At 46.2% G+C, this 22427-nt stretch overlaps 1 protein-coding gene across 4 annotated transcripts; it reads right to left on the reverse strand.

Moving 5' to 3' along the window:
• Window positions 1-751: 751 nt before the first annotated feature.
• On the reverse strand, window positions 752-22332 carry AAMDC (adipogenesis associated Mth938 domain containing). Of its 4 annotated transcripts, none has more exons than XM_083610231.1 (4): window positions 22263-22332; window positions 9641-9793; window positions 3403-3498; window positions 752-1045 (listed from the first exon to the last, which is right to left on the reverse strand). In XM_083610231.1, the coding sequence occupies exons 2-4, from the start codon at window positions 9770-9772 to the stop codon at window positions 905-907; spliced, it is 369 nt and encodes a 122-aa protein (XP_083466357.1). In that variant the 5' UTR covers window positions 9773-9793; window positions 22263-22332; the 3' UTR covers window positions 752-904. The 4 variants fall into 4 exon arrangements, with proteins under 4 accessions (XP_083466357.1, XP_083466356.1, XP_083466358.1 ...); XM_083610230.1 differs by lacking the exon at window positions 22263-22332 and adding an exon at window positions 22052-22158; XM_083610232.1 differs by lacking the exon at window positions 22263-22332 and adding an exon at window positions 17585-17686.
• Window positions 22333-22427: the final 95 nt, after the last annotated feature.

The raw sequence follows: 22427 nt of genomic DNA on the forward strand, positions 1-22427 counted from the left end.
TAGTTGGACTACAAATTTGAGACAGACAGACTTAAAACTTTCCCTGCTGGTCAACTGCATGGGTTACTACACTGCGACAAAAAACATGTCCTTAAAACACTTGGAGCGAATGTGTGATGTTGCCTGAAGCCAAATATCCCCAATACTGCAGTCCTGCACAGCTCTGCATTAAAGAAACCTCACAATGGGCGGCCAAAGACAGCTTGCCTATAGCTTGATTAGCTTCCTGGTCTTGCCTGTCTGCCCAGAGCTGCAGGACTCTAGACCATTTTTCTAACAGGCGGAAATTCAGCAGGTGGGGAGGATGCGAGTCGTTGAAATTAATGTCCATTGCTAACTTAGATCCACAAACTTCATTGGGTGTCCTCTATGAGTTATACCAGCATTGGAAACATCCCATTGTAATGGATTGCTTTTAAGTCATTTCTGCACCAGGTAAAGCAAATTTTTGCCCCCCAATCCTCCCCACCTGTCCCTTATTTTGCCTGACCAAAGGTGGCAACGCCACAGCCATCTGGTTGGCCACTGTGAGAATGGGATGCTGGACTAGACGGGCCTTTGGCCTGATCCAGCAGGACTCTTTAATGTTCAGGAATCCTGAACTGAAATTGCAAGGCACTCTTGGCTGTGTGGCTGCATGACTGCTGCCCACTTTTAAACCTTTTGACTCCTAGGCTAGTGAAATTCAGCATTTGTGGTTTCGTTTTGAAAGCTTTCAAGACTTGGCACACACAGACGCATACAGGCTGCCTGCTGACCCAGAAGTGCACTCTTTTATTCACATGAAGGCACAAGACGGTGGAAAGCAGGCTTTGCCAACCTGGTGCCCACAGACAGCCTCACAGGGGCTCATGGGAGCTGGAACCCAAATCATCTGGGGGACACCAAGTTGGGGACGTTTGCTCTAGCAGGTGGAATGGAAGACCCCACCCACTTTGGCCCCTTTGCTGGCCAAAGCGTTGTACTCTTTCACAGCTTTTTCTGTCTGCAGAACCAGCACATCGATCCCATGGCTCTTCAGGTAGTCCACGGTGGATGACGGCACCTTGAGAAATCAGGAAGAGAAAGGAGTCAGGGTGGAGTCTCTTCTTGCCCACAAGCTGTAACTTCATTGCTAACATGCATGAAACTCAGTTAGCGGCTCCCTTTCTCTTTTTTACACTTTGAAATACACACAGCGACCGTTTTGCGCTCATCCAATTGATTCACTACTGCCGATGCACAAGTCCTTTTTAGGGCTGGGCAATGTATCAGTATATTGTCCCAAACCAGCCTGAAATCCCTATCGTAATACAGTGGTACCTCGGGTTAAGTACTTAATTCGTTCCGGAGGTCCGTTCTTAACATGAAACTGTTCTTAACCTGAAGCACCACTTTAGCTAATGGGGCCTCCTGCTGCCGCTGCGTAGCCGCTGTACGATTTCTGTTCTCATCCTGAAGCAAAGTTCTTAACCTGAAGCACTATTTCTGGGTTAGCGAAGTCTGTAACCTGAAGTGTATGTAACCTGAAGCGTATGTAACCTGAGGTACCACTGTATCACTTTCATAATTTTGGGCCAGGCAATATATCACGTATCATGATGTGTGTGTGTTATGCAAAAATCACAATGTGGGAAAAACCGTGAAGCCAAGCCGATGCTTCTCTCAATTCCTGCAGCCCCTGTGAACTCTGCCAACTCAGCTCTCTCCCTGCCTCCTGCAGGGAGCATGGATCACAAGAGCAGGTGTTGGCTGAAATCACGATGCAGGAAAAACCATGAAGCCAGCCAATGCCTCTGCATAGTGCCATCCTTATTTCAGACATCCGTGATAAACAGTCGTACCTTGGGAGTCAAACAGAATCCATTCCGGAAGTCCGGTTGACTTCCGAAACGTTAAAAAACCAAAGTGTGGCTTCTGATTGGCTGCAGGAAGCTCCTGCAGCCAATCGGAAGCCCTGTTGGATGTTCGGCTTCCGAAAGAACATTCAAAAACTGGAACACTCACTTCCGGGTTTCGATCGGGAGCTGGAACGTTCAACTCCCAAGGTGTTCACGAGCCAAGGCACGACTGTACGTACAGTGGTACCTCCGGTTGTGAACGGGATCCATTCCGGAGGCCCGGCTGGATCCTGAGGTTTTCGCAACCCGAGGAGAAGCAGACCGCTTCTGCGCATACGGCGGTAAACCGCTTCTGTGCATGCACGCGCATAGAAACACTTTCGGGTTGTATCAGTATACTGCAATGTTTAGCTGATGATATATTGCAATGCTGAAAACTAGATAGCGTCCCAGCCCCTAGTCCCTTTGGATCTGGAATGGGGCAGAACCATTCCACCGAAATGGTTGCCACCTGTATGCATAAATCACACGTCACATAAATAAATGACTTTCAAGTCTAATATTTCCAAAATTTGCAAAAAAACAACCACCCAACTTTCAACAGACTTTGTGCCATGAAACATGCCGTTCCTCTTAGGAATCAAATCTGTCCAGTGTCTGTCAGTTTCAGCTAGTTCAAGACATTCCCGTAGCCATTTCTACATAGTTGGAACCTGGGTAACGTTTTGAACCCAGGCTAGTTGTCAGAGTGAGCTGCACTGGTATTAAACACCTCCTGAAAACTCTTGGTTTTATTTACCTATAAAAATTTTATTATATACCGCTGTATCATAAAAATATATTGCAGCGACTTACAACAATATTAAAGCATAAGACCAAACAATAACATAATAAATCCTGCTGCCTGATCTTCATTGACCATCTTAGCTGGTGTTCAAGGAAGAAAGTTCCCTGCATGTCAGCTATGCAAGTCCTGCTGCCCCTCTAGGGTGCTCCCAATATATGCGATTTCGTTTACACACAGGGAGACCTGGAACATAATCAGGGTTCCCTGTATTATTCATGAATAAATCTAGAATAATACGTAAAGGTAAAGGGACTCCTGACCATTAGGTCCAGTCGTGGCCGACTCAGTTGCGGCGCTCATCTCACTTTATTGGCCGAGGGAGCCGGTGTACAGCTTCTGCGTCATGTGGCCAGCATGACTAAGCTGCTTCTGGCGAACCAGAGCAGCTCACAGAAACTCTGTTTACCTTCCTGCCGGAGCGGTACCTATTTATCTACTTGCACTTTGACATGCTTTCGAACTGCTAGGTTGGCAGGAGCAGGGACCGAGCAATGGGCGCTCACCTCGTCATGGGGATTCGAACCGCCGACCTTCTGATCGGCAAGTCCTAGGCTCTGTGGTTTAACCCACAGCGCCACCCGCGTCCCTAGAATAATACTTAGCAACTGTCAATTGGCTGGCAATAAAATGTTGTGCAGGACCTCCAATAATAGGTGCTGGAATGCTACCAGACCCCCCGCTGGATTCTGAATTTTGCAACCAGACTCCCAGTCCCACCAAGCTTAGCAAAAATACCTGCAAGGCTTCGCTCATGCCACGGCCGATCACTAACGTCTCGGCTCCCTTCCGAACAACTTCTTCCACATCTGCGGGCTGCACTCCTGGAACATGCTGCGTTTGGAAGTAAGGGGAAAGGCGTTAAATAAGGGTCTGTTCCACCTTGGTTACACCTCGCCTGGAGCCCTGTGTCCAGTTCTGGGCGCCACAATTTAAGAAGGGTGTTGACAAGCTGGAACATGTGCAGAGAAGGGCAACCAAGATGATCCAGGGTCTGGAAACCAAGCCTGATGAGGAACGGTTGAAAGAGTTGTGTATGAAGAGTGGTGCATGCTCTGGTTATCTCTCGCTTGGACCACTGCAATGCGCTCTATGTGGGGCTACCTTTGAAGGTGACCCGGAAACTACAACTAATCCAGAATGCAGCAGCCAGACTGGTGATTGGGAGCGGCTGCCGAGACCACATAACACCGGTCTTGAAAGACCTACACTGGCTCCCAGTACGTTTCCGAGCACAATTCAAAGTGTTGGTGCTGACCTTTAAAGCCCTAAACGGCCTCGGTCCAGTATACATGAAGGAGCGTCTCCACCCCCATCGTTCTGCCCGGACACTGAGGTCCAGCTCTGAGGGCCTTTTGGTAGTTCTCTCACTGCGAGAAGTCAAGTTACAGGGAACCAGACAGAGGGCCTTCTTGGTGGTGGCACCCGCCCTGTGGAACGCCCTCCCACCAGATGTCAAGGAAATAAACAACTACCTGACTTTTAGAAGCTTTTAATGTTTAATAGATGGTTGTATGTTAATATTCTGTTGAAAGCCGCCCAGAGTGGCTGGGGAAACCCAGCCAGATGGGCGGGATATAAATAAATTATTATTATTATTATTATTATTATTATTATTATTATTATTATTATGTTTAGCCACCTTCTTAATATCTAAAGAACTGTCACGTGGAAGATAGAGCAAGCTTATTTTCTGCCCTGGAGGGAAGTTATAAGAAAGGAGATATTTTTTACTCAACATTAAGAACTTTCTGAGGGTAAGAGATGTTTGTGGAATGCATGACCTCAGAAGTTGGTGAGCTCACCTTTTTTGGTGGTTTTTAAAAAGAGGTTTAATGACTCTGTCAGGGATTCTTTCATTGTGATTCCTGCATTGCAGGGGGTTGGACTAGATGACCCTTGGGACCCCTTCCAATTGTTATTAATAACAATTATATTTCATGAGTCACTTGATACAAGAAAGTCTCAAAACAACTCAAGATAAAATACAAACCAAGAGGATCAATTAAAATCTAGAAAATCTAAAACGGCGCCCAACACAAAATTCCTAAATTGAAATCCTTAGTATTCCTTCTCCACCAGACGCTTTCCTCGCTCTTGTATTGTGTTGAGGGAAACTGGATGCCATCGTTTTGCATTGTGGATCAACTTGGGCAGAAAAGCAGTACAGCGGACGCTTGGGTTGCAAACGTGATCCGTGTGGGATGCTCATTCGCAACCTGCAGCGGTGCGTCTGCGCACACACAGGTTGCTATTCGGTGCTTCTGCACATGCACAAAGCACTATTTAGCGCTTCTGCGCATGCGCAACTGCCAAAATCCGGAAGTAACCCATTCCGGTACTTCCGGGTTTCGGCGGTCCGCAACCCCAAAAAATGCAACCTGAAGGTATGACTGTATACAAATGTAAATGAAATCTAGAAGTTATGGGTATCAGCTGTGTGAGCTAGCATTATACATGTTTAAACACATGGATGGCACAGTGTGTCTATATCCCCGAAGAGCATAAAAGATGCTGGCTTCCTATAAAACTTAATTTTCATGGTTGCAGGGATAGGACAGCTCAGCTCCTCTAAGGGGCTGAGGAGCAGAAAACAGCTATTGCATGAGCACTAGTCTAATTTAGTGTTTTCTAATCTTGCAGGGACGCAGGTGGCGCTGTGGGTTAAACTACAGAGCCTAGGGCTTGCCAATCAGAAGGTCGGCGGTTCAAATCCCCGTGACGGGGTGAGCTCCCGTTGCTCGGTCCCTGCTCCTGCCAACCTAGCAGTTCGAAAGCACGTCAAAGTGCAAGTAGATAAATAGGTACCGCTCCAGAGGGAAGGTAAACGGCGTTTCCGTACGCTGCTCTGGCTCGCCAGAAGCGGCTTAGTCATGCTGGCCACATGACCCGGAAGCTGTATGCCAGCTCCCTCGGCCAATAAAGCGAGATGAGCGCCGCAACCCAGAGTCGTTCGCGAGAGGACCTAATGGTCAGGAGTCCCTTTAGCTTTACCTTAATCTTGCAGGACAATTCTGCACAAATGAGCTCCACTGAATTTTCATCCCTCTGTGGGAACTAGATTTTCCTTAACTGACAAAGCTACACCCTAAGCCCTTTGCACTTGCATCTTCCACTTCCCTTAAACTGGTGCTGCACCCACGGTTTTTCGAATGGCCTCTCACTCAACAAAAACGAACTTGGGGGCAGGGCACTATTGTGGTATACTAAGGCAGACATCTGATCACTGCAGATGGTGACAGCAGTCACGAAATTAAAAGACGCCTGCTTCTTGGGAGAAGCGATGACAAACCTAGACAGCATCTTACAAAGCAGAGACATCACCTTGCCAACAAAGGTCTGTATAGTGAAACTATGGTTTTCCCAATAGTGATGTATGGAAGTGAAAGCTGGACCATAAAGAAGGGTGATCGCCAAATAATTGATGCTTTTGAATTCTGGTGCTGGAGGAGACTCTTGAGAGTCCCATGGACTGCAAGATGATCAAACCTCTCCATTCCTAAGGAAATCAGCCCTGAGTGCTCACTGGAAGGACAGATCCTGAAGCTGAGGCTCCAAGACTTTGGCCACCTCATGAGAAGAGAAGACTCCCTGGAAAAGACCCTGATGTTGGGAAAGATTGAGGGCACAAGGAGAAGGGGATGACAGAGGACGAGATGGCTGGACAGTGTTCTCAAAGCTACCAGCATGAGTTTGACCAAACTGTGGGAGGCAGTGGAAGACAGAAGTGCCTGGCATGCTCTGGTCCAGGGGGTCACAAAGAGTCGGACACGACTAAACGACAACAAAGGCAGACAGACATGTCCTTTTCATTTCAGTTGTTACTTCTGCTAAACTTGAAGTTGCAATTCGTAACTTAAATCTGCATAATAAGTGGACGGCTGGCAGCCATCCACGGTCTGTGAAGTTTGCAGACAAGACGTTTGCACACAATGCACAGCTGTTCCAAATAGACTTCCGAGCATTTGCCAGACTATTTTTAGCTTCCGACAGAAGCTTCGCAGCATTTTTTGTTTCGTAACTGCCCCGCGGCCTAAGAACTTCTGGCTTCTGTCCAAATGGGCGGTTTCGTTCAAGGTGCAGGTAGGCGTCATTGACATTTTACCTGCCTTCCAGATAAGGCCTTTTTGCGGTCAAGTATTTCCCCCTAACCTGCTAAGGCTGGACCGCAGTTGTGAAAGCGGTAAATTCACTTGGTTTAACCCAGCTGGGGACAGATTATCTTTGCAACGGGCAACATGGAATAGGACAGGCATGCAGGATAATTCAAATTGTGGTTTGCCTGGCAGACAGAAGGAGGGAGAGAAAGGTTTTTCTTCCCCGTAGCTTTTTTAAAAAAAAGCCCAGCCCCAAACACTCTGGAACACTTTTAATGGTTGGTCACATGACAACCCCAACAAAAGAAAAAGGAGGTCTGGGTTTACTGTAATTACAATAATTGGTTGGTTGAAAGGTTCTGCTGCCAGCAAGGAGCGCTCTGGAAACAGCAGTGCCATGAAAGAGGAAGAAAAAGAGGATTTTATTTCCAAGCAGCACAAAAGACCTGATGTTTGTGTGTATGTGGTGTGTGTGTGTGTGTCATGTTTTAGCAAAACAATATTTTTATTTTCTTTTACAGGGAGAAAGGGGTGGGGGAGAACCCAGATATCAGACAAAGTCTTTTAGAAAATAGGACCTTGAGGTGAGCTGAAGTGGGCACCCCAAGTTGGAATTGATTAGTCTGGAGTGAAGGGGCAGAAGGAGATAACTGGGTTTATGAGAGCTGCGGCAGCTGAGGCTTCTTTTTAAAAAAAATTATTTAAAGTAAAAAATAGTAGCTGCTGTGAAAACAGGGAGAAAATTCCCTTCCTCTATCCCCCCACCCCACCGCTGCAAAGGTCTATTCTATTGTTTTAGATGAAACCCACAGCACATTAGGGCGGTTCATAAAAAACTTTTTTTAAAAAAATGCCTGCTTCAAAGGTCTTATCTTACTAAACTAGGTATTATATAGTTATATCTGAAATTTCATGCATATCAGTTAATATCTTGACCCTGCTCCACTGAATGGAAATTTCAGCCTTCATGACATAGGAAAACGGCCAAGTAAACAGCTATTTTCACCTGGCTTTCAATTTGAACTCAGCCTGATCTTTCATTCCCCTTCCTTCCCTCCCTCTCCTCTTTTTATGAAGATTACCCGCTCTGGGATCCCACAGCTAATTCTCCCCTGGTCTCCTTACTGGCCCAAATAGGACTAATTTAGCCAGCTAGCCCTGGTGATCATTTAATGCTTATTGGATGGATTTCCCCCCTAAATTGATTTTTGAATTTGGAATTTATTGTTATTCATGTTTTATACTGTATTTTAAGCTGTTTTTGTTGCATCAATTGTTTTAAATTTATTGTTAGCTGCCCTGAGCCTGGTTTTCTGAACCGGGAAGGGCAGGGTATATCTTTTTTTTAATTATATTATCATTATTTTTGTGGAGGAGGGTCAAGATATTAACTGATATGCATGAAATTTCAGATATAGTTATATAATCCCTAGTGTAGTAAGATAAGACTTTTGGAGCAGGCATTTTCGGGGGGGAAAGTCTTTTTATGAACTGCCCTACAGCACATAGAGCAGATTTCTTTGCTCCCAGCATGCAATATTCAATAGCTATGTAGGTCCCTGAGAATTAGAAAGGAAGATGAGCCAACAGTGTGACGCGGCAGCTAAAAAAGCCAATGCAATTCTGGGCTGCATCAATAGGAGTATAGCATCTAGATCAAGGGAAGTAATAGTGCCACTGTATTCTGCTCTGGTCAGACCTCACCTGGAGTACTGTGTCCAGTTCTGGGCACCACAGTTCAAGAAGGACATTGACAAACTGGAACGTGTCCAGAGGAGGGCAACCAAAATGGTCAAAGGCCTGGAAACGATGCCTTATGAGGAACGGCTAAGGGAGCTGGGCATGTTTAGCCTGGAGAAGAGGAGGTTAAGGGGTGATATGATAGCCATGTTCAAATATATAAAAGGATGTCACATAGAGGAGGGAGAAAGGTTTTCTGCTGCTCCAGAGAAGCGGACACGGAGCAATGGATCCAAACTACAAGAAAGAAGATTCCACCTAAACATTAGGAAGAACTTCCTGACAGTAAGAGCTGTTCGACAGTGGAATTTGCTGCCAAGGAGTGTGGTGGAGTCTCCTTCTTTGGAGGTCTTTAAGCAGAGGCTTGACAACCATATGTCAGGAGTGCTCTGATGGTGTTTCCTGCTTGGCAGGGGGTTGGACTCGATGGCCCTTGTGGTCTCTTCCAACTCTATCATTCTATGATTCTATGATTCTAAGATTATTGGGAGGAAGGAAACTGAGGCATGGGAGGCAGGAAATGGAATGAAGTGAGACCGCCCCCCACTACCGAACAGCTCTTAATGTCTGAAAGTCATGAATCTGGTCTAATCTGCTTTTAAAGCCACCCAAGTTTGTGGCCATAGCTGCCTCCTGTGGAAGAGAGTTCTGCAGTCTAACAAGGTGCTGCATAAAGCAGAACTTTCTTTTATCTACCCTGAATCTTCCAACATTCAGCTTCATTGGATATTCACAATTTCTAGCACAAAGAGGGGCAAAACCTTCGCTTCCCACTTTCTCTGTGCCATGTTGCAATTTCATAAATTTCAGCCAGGTCGCCAAATACCTGCCTTTTCTCTAAACTCAAAGGCCCAAATGCCTCAACCTTTTCTCATAGGGAGTCACTCCACCCCCTTCGATCACTTTGGGTGCCCTTTTCTGAAACCTCTTCCAAAGACTTGGCTACATTAGCAAAAACAAAGCGTTATAAACGTGTTACAACACTGCGACACCAGATGGCGCTGTAGAGCTGAAATTGGAACTCTATGAAAACGGGGGTTTTTCCAGAGCGTTTTTAATAGCTGTGTAGATGCAGCCCAAGTCTACAATACCCAAGTGGCCCCCAGATAACTAAGAAGAGGGTGAGCAAAGGCACGTACGTCAGTTCCCGTCTCTCTCCAGTCCCAAGTCCGACTGCCCCCAGGCCAGACTTTACAGTCCTTGTACGTCGTGGAACAGCCTTTGACAGTCATCCGGCCCCAAGAGAGAGAAGCGATTTCAGGAGAGGACATCTTCAGATGGATTTTGACTGCCTGAAAGATAAGAGAGTGAATATGAGAACAGCCTAGTGCCCTAACAGTGGTTTTAGGTATGTGTGTGTGGTACCTTCAGGTTAAGAACTTTGCTTCAGGATGAGAACGGAAATCATGCTTCAGCGGCGCGGCAGCAGCGGGAGGCCCCATTAGCTAAAGTAGTGCTTCAGGTTAAGAACAGTTTCAGGTTAAGTACGGACCTCCAGAATGAATTAAGTACTTAACCCAAGGTACCACTGTGTGTGTGTGTGTGTGTGTCTGTGTGTGTGTGTGTGTGTGTGTGTGTGTATAAAAAAATTTCTGCTTTACAATTTAAAGTATTCATTTTACATCCTTAAGATACAGATATCTTAAGGATATCTTCCCTTCTCGTTCCATGGTTCATTTTACATATCATAAATCCCTGCATATTTTACAAAAACTATACCATTCAGTATTCCATTTATTGCATCCATCAAAACTTATTTACACCGTTGAATTTATCTTAATGCTGCCAGCATTTTCAGCTGTACACAATTATTTCCCATATATTCAATAAACGTTTCCTAAACTTCTCTGCATGTATGTTCTTCTTCTTCTATATGTTAGGTCTGCGAGTCGGGCATATTCTGTCAACTTAAGTTGCTGGTCTTCTTTGGCTGGGACCTCGCTAGTTTTCCATTTCCTGGGAATTTCCGTCTGAATTATCCCTGATCAGAAAGGACTCTGTTTTGAGGGGGAGAAAGTACTTTAACATTTTTTTTTCAATTCATTATGGATCATTTCCGAACCTAACTGTGGTTTTAAAAACCATCAAGAAAAGGTAGTAGACTCTTGCGAGGGTGTGTGAGTGAGGGAGCCATTCCCTATTGGAGGATCCCCATTTTTGGGTAAAGGGTTTCACCCCAAAATCATTATGGGATATAGTCTAATCCAGGGGTAGCCAACTTCCAAGAGACGGTGATCTACTCACAGTGTTATAAACTGGCAGTGGTTGACCCCCTTTTTGGGGGTTCAGGTCAAAGTTGTTGAGCATGTTTTACGAAGGAGGAAAGCCCCGTTTTTTGTGAGTTAAAGGCAAAATTGTTGATCTTTTTTTAAGGAAAGAAGGGGAACAGACACTCACCAACAGATCAGTATACTCCGCCTTCCATTCTGCAGATCGTGGAGGGTGGGTCATGGGGGCGGGGCAGGATTCTAATTCAATAATGGAAAGGGACCCAGCGATCAACCACGATCTACCAAAACCTCCCGGGGATCTAACAGTAGATCTTAGATCCACAAAATGTTTAGGGGTAAGCGTCCCCCCAGAAAAAAAAAGCACTGGGTATAGGTAAAGGTAAAAGGTAAAGGACCCCTGGATGGTTATGTCCAGTCAAAGGTGACTATGGGGTGCGGCGCTCATCTTGCTTTCAGGTTGAGGGAGCCGGCGGTTGTCCACAGACAGCTTTCTGGGTCATGTGGCCAGCAGGACTAAATTGCTTCTGGCGCAATGGAAAACCGTTGACGGAAACTAGAGTGCACAGAAATGCTGTTTACCTTCCTGCCACAGCAGTACCTATTTATCTACTTGCGCTGTTGTGCTTTTGAACTGCTAGGTTGGCAGGAGCTGGGACAGAGCAACAGGACCTCACCCCGCTGCAGGGATTCGAACCCTCAACCTTCCGATCGCAAGCCCACAAGGCTCAGTGGTTTAGACCACTGTGCCACCCGTGTCCCTATGGTATGGTTGAACCAATTGTCTAATTTGGTATCCCTCCACTTCCTATGTACCCTCTATATCCCATTGTCTAACTGCTCTTGCCATTAAGCTTTTTTTAGGGAAGAGGAAAGCCCCGTTTTTTGAGGGTGCAGGCGGTAAATATTGAGCTTCTTTGGGGGGAGCCCGTGATCTATCAGTGATCTACCACAGACGTCCAATGATCTACTGATAGATCATGATCTACTGTTGTACGTGCCTGGTCTAATCAATCCACACCTGTGAAGACGTGCGTGTTCTCATTACGCTAAAGCTGGGATGGGAAACCTCTGGCTCAAGGACCAAATGCAGCCTCGCCAGTTCTCTCTCTCTGAACTCGGTGGCTCTCCTTAAGCCACACAGCCCCATTGGTCCTCCAGAGGAGTGTTTTTGCCTGACTGGACTGTGTCCTCAAACTCTGATGAGGCTTCTCACTTGCCAGGAGTGTGTGTACAGAAACTAGCATCCTGTGGAAAGGACAGAAGTATCTGCAAGAGTAATGAGTGGCAGAAGGGAGACGTTGAGTGTCGAAGCAATGATTCTTCAGAATCAACTTCACTGACTTGGTCATGTTGTTCGGATGCCCAATGATCGCCTTCCAAAGCAACTACTCTATTCCCAACTTAAGAATGGAAAGCGTAATGCCGGTGGACAGCAAAAGAGGTTTAAAGACTCTCTCAAGGCAAACCTAAAAAAATGAAGCATAAACACCAACAGCTGGGACAGTGGCGGGGCTTCATGCTCCGGCACCGGGGGAGCGGGGGCAGAGAGCAGGCGTGGGTGTGGCTGGCGCGCGTCCTGGGGGTGTGGTGCAACACCTGTGGGGGCGTGGCACCCAGCGTGGGTGGGTGGGGCAGCCGCGATGGCACCCCACTGCTGGGGGCGCAGCCTCCTCTTCTTCTGCCGGGAAGCTGGGAAACACTGGCCTGCGAGTGCTCCAATTGGTGAACAGCCTTTACCAAAGGTGTCATGGGCTTTGAAGATGCTCAAAGTCAGGCCGAAAGGGAGAAATGTGCCAAGAGGAAGGCATGCTTGGCAAACCCTCACCATGATCAACTCCCACCCAGAAACCTGTGTCCCCACTGTGGAAGGACGTGTGGATCCAGAATTGGCCTCCACAGTAAACCTACGGAGACACTGTTTAGACCATGTTCATGGAAGACAATCTTACTCGGCCAAGAGTGATTGCTAAAGAAAGAAGAATCTCACATACTGGAATTTTCTGTTTCTCCCTCACACACTCCTCTCTTGGGGTTGCAGGCCTCTGATCCCCCTTCATTTTGTTCCTCCAAGTCTGACCAATAAGTATCCTACAACCTTAAATAGTCATGGCTTTCCCCAAAGAATTTTGAGAGATGTGGTTTGCTAAGGGTGCTAAGGGGATGTGGGTGGCGCTGTGGTCTAAACCACTGCGCCTCTTGGGCTTGCCGATCAGAAGGTTGGTGGTTCGAATCCCCGTGACGGGGTGAGCTCCCATTGGTCTGTCCCAGCTCCTGCCAACCTAGCATTTCGAAAGCACGGCAAGTGCAAGTAGATAAATAGGTACCGCTTCGGCAGGAAGGTAAACAGCGTTTCCGTGCGCTGCTCTGGTTCACCAGAAGCGACTTAGTCCTGCTGGCCACATGACCCGGAAGCTGTTTGGGGACAAACGCTGGCTCCAGTGGCCAGTAAAGAGAGATGAGCACCGCAACCCCAGAGTCGTCTGCAACTGGACTTAATGGCTAGGGGTCCCTTTACCTTTAAAGGGTGCTAAGAGACATCACCTTGCCAACAAAGGTCCGTATAGTTAAAGCTAGGGTTTTCCCAGTAGTGATGTATGGAAGAGAGAGCTGGACCATAAAGAAGGCTGATCGCCGAAGAATTGATGCTTTTGAATTATGGTGCTGGAGGAGACTCTTGAGAATCCCATGGACTGCAAGAAGATCAAACCTCTCCATTCTGAAGGAAAGCAGCCCTGAGTGCTCACTGGAAGGACAGATCCTGAAGCTGAGGCTCCAATGGCCACCTCATGAGAAGAGAAGACTCCCTGGAAAAGACCCTGATGTTGGGAAAGATGGAGGGCACAAGGAGAAGGGGACGACAGAGGACAAGATGGTTGGACAGTGTTCTCGAAGCTACCAGCATGAGTTTGACCAAACTGCGGGAGGCAGTGGAAGACAGGAGTGCCTGGCGTGCTCTGGTCCAGGGGGTCACGAAGAGTCGGACACGACTAAACAACAGGAATAAGAGCTGCAATTTCCAGAATAGTTTGGGAAAACAGATTGATTGTTAAATGACTTGGGGAACTGTAGCCCTGTTGGGGGAACAGGGGTCACCTTGGAACTCTCAGCATCCTTAACAAAGTACAGCTCCCAGGATTCTTTGAGGGGAAGCCATTACTTTTAAAGTGGTACGATACTGCTTTAAGTGCAGATGGGGCCCAACTCTTCCACGCGCGGCATAACTGTATGAGTATTGCCAATTTCTCTGGAACCGACTTCTGCTGAATGTTAGCAGTTGCTCGAAGCATCGCCACTTGCTCTTCCGCAATGCTCACATAAATAAAAGCGATTTCTATTCCACGCCAAGCGACAGGAAAAGCAGCCAAACCCCACTGCTCAAAGCAGCTCAGTGCTCTTGCTTCAGCTAAATCCGGAGTCTCAATCCAAGATTCGTCTTACTACACACCCCTACGGTTCTTTAAATTGTTCAGGTTTTTCTCCCGGTAAATCCTTTGCAAGGAGATCACTGCCGCCATTAAAAAAACAACTCACCTCCCTCTCTTCCTTCATACATAAGTGAAGTCTTGGATTAACAGATATTTTTTTCCTCTGCAGGAATGCCTGCTGACAGGGGCACAAAGGATCAAATAACGCAAGGCTAACCTTTCAACCTCTCTCCCCGCCTTATCGCCAAGAGAAGACTCCAACACGCTGCTTCAAAATGCCAAGCCAAGAAGAATCAGCGCTAAGGGTCTGGACGCATCAAAGATTGTCTGCCCACCCAGCATGAGAAAAGTGTATTTTCGCTCTCTCTTCCCCCCATGCTGCCAAATTAATGAGCAAGAACCATCAGTGCCCCCATTAGGGTGTACGGCATGCTTAATCCTGTGGACACAAAAGCAGTATGTAACAATCATTTTTTAAAAAAAGACACGTTTGGTGGCAAAAGAGCACGGATAACAGCTAAGCTTTAATTTAAAACAATGACAACACACTTTTTTAGTAGAGGTGCAACTGGAAACTATGGTTTAGTACCGGAAAAGGTCCGGAAACTGCTGCTGGTTCAAACTAGGACTGGAAGAGTATTAAAAGTCCATTTCTTGACCCAGTTGAAAGGCCTACTTCTCAACCAGCCATTTCAGAAGCAAAGCAAAATTTACATTCATCGCACCACCCACTTTAACCTCACTTTAGCCTCTGCAAGGCTGCTCAGAAAGGAATGGGGCCCTCATTGCTGAAGGACGTTTCCTATTCATCCTGTAAGGCCTTAAACGGCTCGGGACCAAGTTATCTGAAATGGTTCCTCTTTCTGCTTATGTTACCTGAATCTTAAGATCCTCTTTGAAGGAATTCCTCCAAATCCTGCTCCTGTGTAATGAAGTGTGTTGCTATGAAGAAGGGGGCTTTTGGGTTCCAGCTCCGTTGGTACACTCTTGATCACCTTTCTGGAGCCAGGTAAAGACTTTTAAATTCACGCAGGGTTTTTAAGTTGCTGTTTTAACGTTCTGTTGTGGTTTAGCGTAGTAGTTTCCTGCTCTGTGAACAAGTCGTTTCAAGCCTAGGATCATGTGTTCCCCGCTGCTCAGCAGCAAGGAAAAGATTGAAGGTTTCTGCTTACGATGTCAAACTAACCACAGTTCCCTGTGATATCCAAACTCAGGAAACTGTGGGTTGTTTACAAACCAAGATCTGAAACCACCAATCAAATGTGATTTGTTCTAACCAAATAAGCTTTATACAAAGCACAGTTTCCTGTGTTTGGGGGTCATGGGCAATTGTGATTTGATTAAAACCAGAATAGGGCATTTCTGGTATCTCACATGCAATGTGCGAAAGAAAAGGAGAATACAGTGGTACCTCGGGTTACAGACGCTTCAGGTTACAGACTCCGCTAACCCAGAAATAGTACCTTGGGTTAAGAACTTTGCTTCAGGATGAGAACAGAAATCATGCAGCAGCGGTGTGGCGGTGCAGCGGCTCCATTAGCTAAAGCGGTGCTTCAGGTTAAGAACAGTTTCAGGTTAAGAACGGATCTCCAGAACAAATTAAGTTCTTAACCCGAGGTACCACTGTACAAGCAAGCAAAAGCCTAAGGTTCGTTGCAGGTCACTCACAAAGTAACAAACTGTCATTTCCCGTAGACTGAGAACAGGAAAACCATGTCCATAACCAAAAGATAGGATATAAATTAAAATCAGTAAGGCTGGCAAATAGACCACACCTTTGGCACCACTGCTGCACGCCCTTTGCACAGAGTATCAGAAGCAGTGCAAGAACATTCTACCCTCCTTTTAATCAAACAGACTGAAGGGGCCTTTCTTAAAGACCAGTTCTAGATAGATAAGATATTTATTTACATCAGACCTGGGCCTTGAGTATCATACACAAACATGCCATAGGAGCCAGCTACAGGGGTCTGCGGATGCTTGGGCACCCAAAATAATATACCGTATTTTTTGCTCTATAAGACGCACCAGACCACAAGACGCACCTAGTTTTTGGAAGAGGAAAACAAGAAAAAAAAAATTTGAATCTCAGAAGCCAGAACAGCAAGAGGGATCACTGTGCAGTGAAAGCAGCAATCCCTCTTGCTGTTCTGGCTTCTGGGATAGCTGCGCAGCCTGCATTCACTCCATAAGACGCACACACATTTCCCCTTACTTTTTAGGAGGGAAAAAGTGAGTCTTATAGAGCAAAAAATACGGTAATTGTGGGGGCCGGGCACCCACAGAGTCAATAAGAAAAGCCGACAGGCGGCAACAGCACTGCCTCTGAGAGAGAAGCAATTCAGTTCCACCCTCTGCAGCCAGCCAGCGAAGCACCCTTTTCTGGGGTGTGTGGTTCACATGCAGAGGCACTCTCTCTACGTGTAGGCGTGTGTGTGTGATGTTGCATGTCTGCATTGTGGCAGCAGGCACCCACAACCCTGAGGGCGAGAAGGCACCCCTGAAACATGCATAAACAGAACTACACGGATAAAACCACCAAATGCAATTAGAACATACACATTTCGTAGTACCATTGGTACACAAAATATGAATATAAGAACGCCAATATCCCTATTATTATTATCAATAACTACCCATCCTTCACCCTAAGGTTCCAGGTTGGGTTAAATAACTTACAATCATAAGAATTTATTTTTTATTTAATTTATTTATTAAATTTATATGCCGCCCTATAACCCGTAGACTAAGGTGGGTCTTAAAAATATACACCTCAAGTGTCAAAAACCAGGGTAAAGAGGTGCATCTCAGCATTCGCTGGAAGCTGCATTATGAAGATGCCAGACACACCTAAATGGGGAGTTCCACAGTTTAGGGGCCACCACAGAGAAGGCCCTCACCCAGACCTCCATCCCCCAACGACTCTGAGGGTAGAGGAACTACCAAGAGGGGCCCCCCTGCCGATTTTAGCACCCATGAGGGACTGCAGGGAAGGAGGTGGCCTTTTAATCATTTAGGGCTCGAGTCATTTGGGGCTTTAAACAAAAACCTGAGCACCTTAAATTGGGCCCGGAAATGAATTAGCAACCGGTACAGCTGTTTTAAAACTGAGGTTACACGAGATCTAAACAGAACGCCAGCCAGTGATCTGGCTGCTGCATTTTGGACCAACTGAAGTTTCTGTGAGCTTTAGGGAAGGCAGCCCTATTTAGGAAAGTTTTTAACGATTAATGCTTTAATATATTTTTAACCTTCTGCTGGAAGCCACCCAGTGGCTGGGGAAACCCAGCCGGATGGGCAGGGTAGAAATAATAATAAACAACAACAACAACAACAAAACAAAACAACAACAACAACAATAATATTTAAACAGATAAAATTGCCCGACTCAAATTAGTGTTTTAAAATTATATGAACAAAAGCTCACCTTATTTCAGGTAGTCCAGTTCCATGGGCCGCTGAGATGTGAAAACCTTTTACAGATTAACCATTATGGTGGTAGAAGCTTCGGATGCACAGAGTGCCGTTTACATATATGCACCTATCGAGGATAACGCTTCTATTGAAGTGGACTCTGGCCGGTGAAAGCTTATACCCCACAATAAAATGTGTTAACCTTTAAGAGGTGCCACAAAGCTTACTATGAAGACACATAGCGTAACCCTGAGTATGTTTACTCAGAAGTTCAGCAAGACTTACTCCATGGTTACCTATTTCCTGAAGTGTAGCTGGAAGTTTGTTACAGGTAGGTGGCCGTGCTGGTCTGCCGTAGTCGAAACAAAATAAAAAAATTCCTTCCAGTAGCACCTTAGAGACCAACTAAGTTTGTTATTGGTATGAGCTTTCGTGTGCATGCACACTTCTTCAGATAATCTGTATTTTATTTTGAAGTTTGTTAGTGATGCAAGCCTCTTTGCCATTTTCTTTTCTGTGTATAAAAGACAGATGGCTTTGAGCAGTTGTGGAGGGGGAAAAGGGCCTTCTCTGTGGCTGCTCACAGACTTAGCAGCTTCTTCCTTAGCGATGATAAGACTGGCTCCCTCCTTGCTATACTTCTGCTGGCAGGGGGAGAATTTCTTGTCCCAAAAGGCTTTGGGGAACTGAGTGCTTTTAAAGAAAGGACTTGTGCCATGCTGTTTTTGCTGTGACCGTTTGTATGGTTTTGATAGGTTTTTATGTGTATATATGGTTTTAGTAAAAGGGACGCGGTGGCGCTGTGGGTTAAACCACAGAGCCTAGGACTTGCCGATCAGAAGGTCGGCGGTTTGAATCCCCATGACAGGGTGAGCTCCCGTTGCTCGGTCCCTGCTCCTGCCAACCTAGCAGTTCGAAAGCACGTCAAAGTGCAAGTAGATCAATAGGTACCGCTCCGGCGGGAAGGTAAACCGCATTTCTGTGCGCTGCTCTAGTTCGCCAAAAGCGGCTTAGTCCTGCTGGCCACATAACATGGAAGCTGTACGCTGGCTCCCTTGGCCAGTAAAGCGAGATGAGCGCCGCAACCCCAGAGTCGGCCACGACTGGGCCTAATGGTCAGGGGTCCCTTTACCTTTATGGTTTTAGTCCTATCTAGTGATGTGAGGTGAGAATATTAGAATCATAGAGTTGGAAGAGACCACAAGGGCCATCGAGTCCAACCCCCTGCCAAGCAGGAAACACCATCAGAGCACTCCTGACATATGGTTGTCAAGCCTGCTTAAAGACCTCCAAAGAAGGAGACTCCACCACACTCCTTGGCAGCAAATTCCACTGTCGAACAGCTCTTACTGTCAGGAAGTTCTTCCTAATGTTTAGGTGGAATCTTCTTGCTTGTAGTTTGGATCCATTGCTCCGTGTCCGCTTCTCTGGAGCAGCAGAAAACAACCTTTCTCCCTCCTCTATGTGACATCCTTTTATATATTTGAACATGGCTATCATATCACCCCTTAACCTCCTCTTCTCCAGGCTAAACATGCCCAGCTCCCTTAGCCGTTCCTCATAAGGCATCGTTTCCAGGCCTTTGACCATTTTGGTTGCCCTCCTCTGGACACGTTCCAGTTTGTCAGTGTCCTTCTTGAACTGTGGTGCCCAGAACTGGACACAGTACTCCAGGTGAGGTCTGACCAGAGCAGAATACAGTGGCACTATTACTACCCTTGATCTAGATGCTATACTCCTATTGATGCAGCCCAGAATTGCATTGGCTTTTTTAGTTGCCGCGTCACACTGTTGGCTCATGTCAAGTTTGTGGTCAACCAAGACTCCTAGATCCTTTTCACATGTACTGCTCTCAAGCCAGGTGTCACCCATCTTGTATTTGTGCGTCTCATTTTTTTTGCCCAAGTGCAATACTTTACATTTCTCCCTGTTAAAATTCATCTTGTTTGTTTTGGCCCAGTTCTCTAATCTGGCAAGGTCGTTTTGAAGTGTGATCCTGTCCTCTGGGGTGTTTGCCACCCCTCCCAGTTTGGTGTCATCTGCAAATTTGATCAGGATGCCCTTGAGTCCATCATCCAAGTCGTTGATAAAGATGTTGAATAAGACCGGGCCCAAGACAGAACCCTGTGGCACCCCATTAGTCACTCTTCTCCAGGATGAAGAGGAACCATTGATGAGCACCCTTTGGGTTCGGTCAGTCAGCCAGTTACAAATCCACTGAGTGTTAGCATAGTCAAGACCGCATTTTACCAGCTTCTTTACAAGAATATCATGGGGCACCTTGTCAAATGCCTTGCTGAAATCAAGGTAGGCTACATCCACTGTGTTCCCTTCATCTACCAGGCTTGTAATTCTGTCAAAAACGAGATCAGGTTAGTCTGACATGACTTATTTTTCATAAATCCATGCTGACTATTGGTGATCACAGCATTCCTTTCTAGGTGCTCACAGACTGTTTGCTTAATGATCTGCTCCAGAATCTTCCCTGGTATTGATGTCAGACTGACTGGGCGGTAATTATTTGGGTCCTCTCTTTTCCCCTTTTTGAAAATAGGGACAACATTTGCCCTCCTCCAGTCTGCCGGGACTTCGCCTGTTCTCCAGGAATTCTCAAAGATGACTGCCAGTGGTTCTGAAATCACATCTGCCAGTTCTTTTAATACTCTTGGATGCAGTTCATCTGGCCCTGGAGACTTGAATACATCTAGACTAGCCAAGTATTCTTGTACTATCTCCTTAGTTATTCTGGGCTGTGTTTCCTCTGCTGAATCATTTGCTCCAAATTCTTTAGGTCGGGCATTGTTTTCTTTATCGGAGAAGACTGAGGCAAAGAAGGCATTGAGGAGTTCAGCCCTTTCTGTGTCCCCTGTTTGCATTTCACCATCTTCTCCTCTGAGTGACCCCACTGTTTCTTTGTTCTTCCTTTTGCTACGAACATACCCATAAAAGCCTTTTTTGTTGCTTTTAACCTCTCTAGCAAGCCTGAGTTCATTCTGTGCTTTAGCTTTTCTGACTTTGTGTCTACACGTGCTGGCTATTTGTTTGAATTCCTCTTTGGTGGTTTCCCCCCTTTTCCATTTTTTGTACACATCCTTTTTTAATCTTAACTCAGTTAAAAGTTCTTTAGATAGCCACCCTGGCTTCTTTAGGCACCTTCCATGTTTCCGTCTCATTGGTATTGCCTGAAGTTGTGCTTTTACTATCTCCCTCTTAACAAACTCCCAGCCATCATGAACTCCCTTTCCTTTTAGTATTACTGTCCATGGGATCTCACCCAGCACTTCCCTAAGTTTTATGAAGTCGGCTTTCTTAAAGTCAAGAAATTGAGTCCTAGTATGCTTGGCTGCTCCTTTCCACTGTATAGTAAACTTCAGAAGAGCATGATCACTCGCGCCTAATGATCCTTCCACTTCTACCCCACTAACCAGGTCATCAACATTGGTTAGGACCAGATCTAAAATGGCTGTTCCTCTTGTTGCTTCTCCCACTTTCTGGACAATGAAGTTGTCTGCAAGGCCAGTGAGGAATCTGTTTGACCTTATGCTCTTGGCTGAGTTTGACATCCAACAAATATCCGGGTAATTGAAGTCCCCCATTACTACTATCTCCCTTCCTTTTGCATGCTTGGCCATCTGTTCCAGGAAGGCATCATCTATGTCCTCCGTTTGGCTTGGGGATCTATAGTAAACTCCCACAATGAGGTCACTGTTATTCTTCTCTCCCTTAATTTTGACCCAAATGTTCTCACTTTGGCTTTGAGGTTCTAAATCTTGGATCTCTTCACAGGTATATTCTCTGCTAGAAAATTCTCCGGAGAATATTCTCCACAAACTGTAAATTCTGTGTCGTCTACACAGCTGCTTTAAATGTACACACCTCATTAACCGAGAATATTCTCGAGAATTTAACATCGCTAGTCCTATCAATGTTAAGATTGTTTTTTGCCTACATTTGTAGCATTTTTTATTTTTGTCTGTAAGCTGCCTTGGTTCCCTCTTGTGGGGGGCGGGGAAAGGCAGTGTATAAATATTTATTTATCTAAATTTAAATTTATCTAAACAAATATTTATTTGCTCATTCTTAAAATGTATACACCACCTTTAAAAAACCCCCACTTCAGAGTGGTTTACAAAAGAGAAAACAGACAAAATCAAGAAAAACGCAGAAAAATTCAAGGAAATAATAATAATGGCAGCACTATATAATAACTCTGTTAAGTCTTATTCATGTTTGTCTTTGAGGTGCCACAAAGCACTTTAGAAAGAATTAAGCGAAGTTATGAACTGAGAGGTTTCTCCACGCCCCGCCCCCCGCGAGATCTCAGGTAAATATCCCATTAAATCCTCCCTCCGAACACCAAAGGGGTGCATGGAAATGAGCCGTCCCATTTATCCCCCCGCAGAACTACTCTCACTGCAGCGCCAGCGGTAATTTCACCCCCCGCACACAGTGGTCCAGTCCGCTCCCCTCCAAACCTTACCTGCGCTCACCAACAACCTGCCTTTCCAACCCCTGGCGGGACGCGCCCTCTGCTGCCCGTCATTGGACGCAGCCGCTATACCGACACGGCCCGCGCCCACTAAAAAGCTTCCTCACGCCCACTTCTTCCCTTCGGCCACGCCCCCCTTTTCTGAGGCGCTACAGCCGCTTTCCTCCCCCCTCCTTTTATTATTATTATGGCCGCCACACACCTTTCCCAAGCCTCCGTCGCGATTGGCCGGGGTGGCATTCTATCCCCGCCCCCGCTCCTCTCTCGCCCGCCCTCCCTCTCCAACCCCGGCAGCCCGCCCCCTCGGCAGCCTCGTTTTGGTTCCTGCGTTCCCTCAGCCACAGGGAAAACAACAAGCGCGGGGTTT

This window comes from Podarcis filfolensis, assembly GCF_964270895.1.
Source record: "Podarcis filfolensis genome assembly, chromosome: 4".
NCBI lineage: Eukaryota > Metazoa > Chordata > Lepidosauria > Squamata > Lacertidae > Podarcis > Podarcis filfolensis.

What these genes read in the sequence shown, in the direction of transcription:
- AAMDC (XM_083610229.1), bottom strand. An exon ending in GGAGAGAGACGGGAACTGAC is followed by an intron (nt 3,499 to 9,640) that starts GTACGTGCCTTT and finishes TTCCAAACGCAG; the next exon opens with CATGTTCCAGGAGTGCAGCC. An exon ending in GCATGAGCGAAGCCTTGCAG is followed by an intron (nt 1,046 to 3,402) that starts GTATTTTTGCTA and finishes TGATTTCTCAAG; the next exon opens with GTGCCGTCATCCACCGTGGA.